At 46.4% G+C, this 6,686-nt stretch overlaps 1 protein-coding gene across 1 annotated transcript; it reads left to right on the top strand.

Annotated features, from left to right (window-relative positions):
• Nucleotides 1–350: 350 nt before the first annotated feature.
• On the top strand, nt 351–3,063 carry UNC119B (unc-119 homolog B (C. elegans); the record flags this gene model as incomplete). The annotated part of the gene is made up of 4 exons (XM_010082499.1): nt 351–464; nt 985–1,096; nt 1,327–1,499; nt 2,380–3,063. Coding segments are annotated over 4 exons (512 nt in total), but the record flags the coding sequence as incomplete, so codon positions are not given.
• Nucleotides 3,064–6,686: the final 3,623 nt, after the last annotated feature.

Raw genomic sequence — 6,686 nt, 5'->3', positions numbered from 1 at the left:
GCACGTCGGCCGGCGCTGGCGGCAGCCCGCAGCTTTGTTACAACTTCCAGAAAGTTTGGGGGAGTTTTGTGGGGTTTGTTGGTTTTAGTTTGGTTTGTTTTGTTTTTTAATTTTTCCTCTAGTCTGCTGATCTCTGCCTTTCTGTCCCCATCCCTTCCCTTTCTTGCTGTACTGCCTGGCACCTAGCGTGCCTTTGTTTCTTCTCGCCTGTCCTGCTCTCCTGAAGCTTCTGCAAAACAACTTGCAGTACGTATCTGAGCGAGCTGGGGCTACCAAAAAAAAAAGAAATTTATTTGGTAATTCCTCAGAGATCATTTGGAAAGCTGCTCTATATTTTCTTTCTCTTCTAGATTATTTATGCAAACCTGAGGACAACATTTACAACATTGACTTCACTAGGTTTAAGATCCGGGATCTTGAAACTGGAACAGTGCTGTTTGAGATTGCAAAGCCGTCTGCTACAGGTATGTCATTCAGGGAGGCTAGAGAGGCTTAGGGAGCTGAGAAGTTGCCGTGTAAGATCCGTGTAAACCAAGGAGAAAGGTCATTCGATGTGTCCTGGTGACTAAATTTTTCTCCTTTAAGCACAGGACTTGGTTTACCTCTGCTGAGAAACTTGTTATAAATGATTCTATAAAAATGTGAAGTGATTCTCATGCAGTGGGGGAGTACTGTCACCTACAAACCTTCCCTTGTTGACTGGTTATGGTACAGAGTTTCTTTCATGTGCTTTGGCAGTTGCGAGGGGGGATATCCTGTGAGGCTGAGGGTGGTTTCAGCTCCAGAGCCACCAAGACTCTGCCAACTATGATAGATCATCTTTTCTTTAGTACTTAGCACTAGTGTGAGTCTCAGACCAATAATTAAACACCTCTACATTCAGCACCTAACTAATAGCCAGCTTGTCCTCATACACCCGCTAGCCAGTATTACCTTAACGTGTACGCTATTAGCAGAATAACTCTGAGCTGGTGCATTTTCTAGAGCAAGATGAAGAGGGTGAAGATGACAACAGTGAACTGGATGCTAGTGCAGGCCGCTTTGTTCGTTACCAGTTCACCCCAGCATTTCTCCGTCTTCGGACTGTTGGTGCAACGTGAGTATGAGTTCATAGGAAGAAGGGAGAATCAAATGTTTGCAAAGTGTCACTTGACAGTTTAAAACAAAACTGAGTCAAAGACTAGAGAGAACCCATCTTGCACGACAGATATCAAGGTCTCTCTTTCTGGAATGATCTGTTGGAGCCTCAGGTCCAAGGCTCTGTTCTTCCCCATAGGAAGAGAGGTATGTCGTCTTAGCTGTTTTTTTCCTACTTTTTGCATGCAGAGTGGAGTTCACAGTGGGAGAAAAACCAGTGTCAAACTTTCGAATGATTGAGAGACATTACTTCCGAGATCGCTTGCTGAAGAACTTCGATTTTGATTTTGGCTTCTGCATCCCCAGTAGCAGGAACACATGTGAACACATCTATGAATTCCCTCAGCTCTCAGAAGACCTTAGTAAGTGTCTCCTTTCCCACACTGAATTGTGTTTTCTTTGTGTGTGTGCATATGCTAATTTTCTCCCTTTCTCTACTTGGAAAGAAGTTGTGACTGGGATGGGGGAACAGGAATAGATACAGGTTCTGTGTTTAAGATGTGTGTAATCTAGACTGAATTAGATTTGTGCTGCAAATTCTCCTTATTTGAAAATGAAAGCCTAAGACAACTAGGGAACTGCTCAGAGTCATGGGCTGACATTCTTGATGCTCAGCAGTGTAGCTCGGAAGATAACAAAACCCTGAAAAAGGGTTCTCTTGGTAGCCATGCGTCTGTTTTCAGCACTTGCTTGTTAGAGCTTGAGCCTTCTGCTTTGGAACAGAACTGGCTCTTCTCTGAGAGGTGTGTTTTTGAGCCTACCAAGATCTCTGCAAATATACATTGTGCAGAGCATGTTTGACCTTGGGGGGTGGATAAGCGGGAGCACGTGGGCCCTTCTGTGGCTGCCTAGGTGCGGGAGGACACGCAGAGTTGTTCCCCGCCTGTGTACATTTGGGGAGTGCCACCGCTTTTTCATTTACAGATTGCTACATCTCTGCTTACAGACGTGGTTGCTGCTCTGCTCTAGTGGTGGCTCTCACAGTTTCTAAGGTTGTCTTGTGTGAGATTACTCCATCCCCATTTGTTTGCTTTTGACGGCGCTTGTCCTGTGAATAGGAAGGATAGGAAGGGGCAGGCCAGAGCTTTTGAAGTGTTCCCAGCAGAGCAGTTTGCTTCTCGTACTTGGGCAGGGCAGAGCATCAGCCTGGTAAATCCTGCAGAGCGGCAGAGTCCTTTTTACTCTGACTTTGTGCTGTCCAGTGGAGTGTAATTGAATGTAATTGAGCTTTGTCTTTCACAGTCCGTCTGATGGTTGAAAATCCGTATGAGACCCGCTCGGACAGCTTTTACTTTGTGGACAACAAGTTGATTATGCACAACAAGGCTGACTATGCTTACAATGGAGGACAGTAATCATTCTGTGTCCACTGGATGCTGTGCTGCCGTTAACCGTTCCGGATGTCCAGGAGTGGACTGGAGTTGCTGTTTCGTGCAACAAGGCTTCTTGCCAAACCTTTTCTCCTTGCATGAGGCTGAAAACATGAAGCAAAGACGACAGCTTCTGAAAGTAGAGGAAATCTCCATGCAACAGTTCTCTACCCAGAACTCAATGTATCCTGCCTCTCATTCTCTGTTTCTGGTTACCTTCTGGTAGCTTGGTTAGGTCATGGATCAGAGGCACTATTAGAAAATTATTGCTGTTACACTCTTTATAGTTAGGTTGCACTTTTAGTGCTTCTGATGTTTCGCCTTTTGGGTGACTATGCTCTTGCAAGAGGTCAGATTGTTTGGGTAAGCTATTTCTTAGCAGGAAAATTTCCCCCCTTCAAGTAGCCGGTGACACCTGAAGAGCAAATCTCTTCTTCAGTTGGGTAGATCGTGTCTTTAGTGCACGGTGGTTTAGTTTGTAGCATGGCTGACATTGCTTTTTAGGGTGCATCTCAATATTCTCCAGTGGGAAAGATAAGAGACTAATTCATCTTCTAAGCAGTGCAGGAATCTTCCTTCTGCCTCCAGGCTCCTGACCTGCCCCTGAGAACAGTTTAATCTATGTCTTGACAGAGATTTCGCTGGAGATATGAGATAGGGGAAGAAAGGGGCTTTATGCAGGTTGGTCATGCAGTCAGTCTGATAGCATTTCTGTTTGAGCTCTTGTGAGCAAATTGTTGAATTTTGGAGTTCAGGGGTCAACCTCAAAGCTGAAGTTAATTTCACTATATTTACTGTTTCTCCTGCTTCCCTTTGTGTAGGATTTTTCGCTCTTTCTACAGGATGTATTGCTTTTTAGATCGACAGCACATTGTCGGTCTAGGTGGAGTGGAGGGGAGGTGTCAGTCTAGTGGGGCTTAGAAGAAAAAGGGAGAATGTGGAAAATCACTTGAACAGTGTGCAGGAAGCAGAGCTTGCTAGGCTTCAGTCTCTCTGTACCTCTAAACCTGAATGATCCCTCAGAGGTGCTGGAAGGAGACAGTGGTGTTTCCAGCTCATTTGCTTTGTTTCAGTTGAGGTATTAGTAGCTAAAAATATCCCAGGTCAGATCACTGAGTGGGATCCTTACAACGTGAGAATTGATGTGTTTCTCTTTTTAATGGCGCTCCCATCGCTGCTTTGCCTACTTAGCTGCTTATTTATGGTTTAGGAAGTTCTTCTGCCAAGTCAGTTACTGCCAGACCGGAGGGTGTATTTCACAGCTGTGTTTGGGATCTGGCAGTAGGAAATAGCATCACGCAGTGGGACGAGGAGAGCCACGTCTTCCTAGCAGCCATGCTGGGGCCTGGCTCCTGACGGTGCAAAATCTCAGCTAACAAAACCCTTTTCTGCCTCTTCTGCTGGCTCTCAAGAGTGGCATTTTTCCTGTCCCCTCTCTGGACCGGTCAGTTGTGTCTCTTGTACACGGACTAGAGACATCTGCTAGTATTCCATTTATTCCTTGAGATGGCTGAAACCTACCTACCTCCCTGGTGGGTACAGTTGGTTACCTGTTGTGTTAAGTAAGATTCAAGAGTTTATGTTTTATCAGGATTAAGTGGAGTGGGCATCGCAGCCTGGAGGCTGTTGATGGGTAGGCAGCAGCAGGAAACCACTGCCTTTACCTCACAGAGTAACGACATTAGCTTTGGCGCAGAAGATCAGCTGGCATCAGGGTGAGCAGTGAGAGTGTGTGGGGTGGCAGTCGTGAAAGAATCTCCAGCTCTTGGGAAGATATTTAATTATATTTAACCACAACAAATGCCCTGTGCTGGGTGGAGCATCAGTCATGAGAAACCACAACAAATGTCTTGGGAATGTGGAGGGGCAAGGTCTGCGTGGCTGAAAGATGAAGAACAATTCTGTTACCATCAATCCCCTCCAGCATCTCCAAAGGCACTTTGGCAATCTCGTTTAATTGTTTCAGAATTAGTTAAAACTGCTTGTAAGGTGGAGCTTGAGACGCCTCTCGCAGTGATTGCCTTCAGAAGGCTTGTGCCAGTGAGAGGGAAATATTTGTTTTCCTGCAAGTTATTTGTGAGAAGGCAGAACTGCCTGGAAGTGTGTTTTTCATCCTGAAGTGTTCTGAGATGCTCAAGATAGTGTCTGAAGAGCCTGCTAGTTTCTCCCTGGGAAATTTTAGCATATTGAGCTGAGCTTGTATGTCGGATAAACCCAGGTGCCTTTAAATGTTACTCTTATCCCATTTTCTGTTTGAAGCAACCTCTTGCTTTTCTTATGAGTGTGGTGATTCCCATCTGTTTTCTGTGTCACAGTGTGAAGGTTCTTAAAAGAAGCTAGACCGTTGCCAGAGTGAGCAGCAGGGATGGCCGTACCGGCCAACACTGACTCGATGAGCTGTGTGTAGCAGTCAGCGTGCAGCTCCGCACGCTCCGCGTATTTGTAGGAGTGCGGGTGCCATCTAGCCGCTGCCTTGCAGAATGCTGGAGAGCACTCTGACAAATATATTTACATTGAGGTATTTGATGCTTATAGGAAAGGGGATTCCTGTCTTTAGTCATTACCTCTGCCAGTAGTGATGAGAAAAAAGCATTGAAGCAGTTGCTTTCCCACTGGTGAATGTAGCAGGTATTCAGCAATAAGAAAAGAACTGGAGGAAAATCAAAATTTACAAGCAGCGTTAGCATCCCTCAGTTTCCAGATGAATTTGTTTGCTTTGTCACATTAGAAAGTCTGCCCAAAAAGCATGCTGCAGAAAAAAAAAACCCTGTCCCTACAAGGGGGCAACCCAGCACTGAAAAAAGTTGATTGTAATCAAAAAGTGTCAGGGATTTCCAAACTCCTGTTCCCACTTCAGCCGCTTCCTAAGGTTCCTTTTCTCTTAGATGCTTTCTACAGAGCGTCTTCTCTTTGTGGCAGGGATGATGTCTTTGGTAAACTTGGTTTAACAGAGCATCTTCCTTCCGGATTGTGTGCTCTGCTGCTTTAATGGTGGGTCAAAGCTACTCATGCCAGTGAGTTAGGAAGATATTCCAATGGGATCTCATCCTTGTTGGGTGGATGGTCAGTCGTAGCCAGGTGCTGAACGCAAGGGAAATGCTTTCAGTGTTGGTTAAAGTTTGAGCAAGGGAAAAGGTATGTGTGCAGACAGTTTCTCTCAGGTCGTATGCTGAGTTGGAAAAAGAGTTGATATCATAACTGTTCTGCTCTAGCAAAAAAAGGGACCAAACCCACAAACTCATGCTAAATCTTTCCAGTATTTGTCCTCTTGGGACCAGGACCTCTTTTTCACATTTTTGAAGCAAGTGGATCCATGCAAGCAAGCTTTCCGGACAGCTATTGTCATGATTGACTGCGGAATACATATTGCACCTTTGAAGGAAGGTCATCTTGTCATGGGACTGGGCACTGCTGACCTTGTCCTCCATGTCTGGTAGGAGATGTTTTCCTTTGTGTGTTTTCCTTGGGATTTTCAATGTCTCTTGCTGCAGAGAAGCAGCAGCCTCCTCTCTGGTGCTTGAGGATGTTTATTCTGGTTACCCAAAGGTTCAGGAAGAATAAAACAAGTGTTCAGAAGGCAGAAATGGATGAGGAAGGTGGTGATGGTGAAGCAGGAAGGCCTCGATATGGTAACTCCACTTCTCACCTCTGTTTCATTCCATCCTCTTCAGCTGTTTCCCAGTGTTTGCCTTCTGCCCTGATGTCATGTCCCATTGAGCTACCGAGCCTTGTGCTACCCCAGAGCATGACCTGGTATCGGGTGTGATCCTTGGACTCGGACACTGCCTGTAGCTTTGTGATGAGGACAAGGATAGGGGACGGCTGCCTGGCGATGTCATCACCCCTTCCTCTTCAGCAAAGGGAAAACCAAACACCAGCAAACACCCCCTCGGTCTGCCTGGATCTCAGTGCTGTTACAGGACCTGTATTTGTATCTCACAGTGTGGCCTTGGGGCTGCTGGCGCCTGGACCTCCTCCGTGCTGTCCCCTTCGGGCGCGCTCCCTTGTCCCTTCCTGGGTGCAGACCCTGGTGTGGGGGCTTTTTTGCCGGTCCTGGGGGCCTGGGTCACCCAGCACAGTGCCGGCAGCCCCCCTGCCCTCCGCGGCGCGGTGCCCGGGTGATGATGTATTTGTACAAACGGTATTTTGTCACCAGCAATAGTAATAAATGAACCTCCG

The sequence above is a fragment of the Pterocles gutturalis genome, unplaced genomic scaffold (genome assembly GCF_000699245.1).
Source record: "Pterocles gutturalis isolate BGI_N339 unplaced genomic scaffold, ASM69924v1 scaffold36539, whole genome shotgun sequence".
In the NCBI taxonomy this organism is placed as follows: Eukaryota; Metazoa; Chordata; class Aves; order Pterocliformes; family Pteroclidae; genus Pterocles; species Pterocles gutturalis.
Note: the sequence above shows the minus strand (reverse complement) of the source record. Positions and strands in the feature narration are given on the sequence as shown.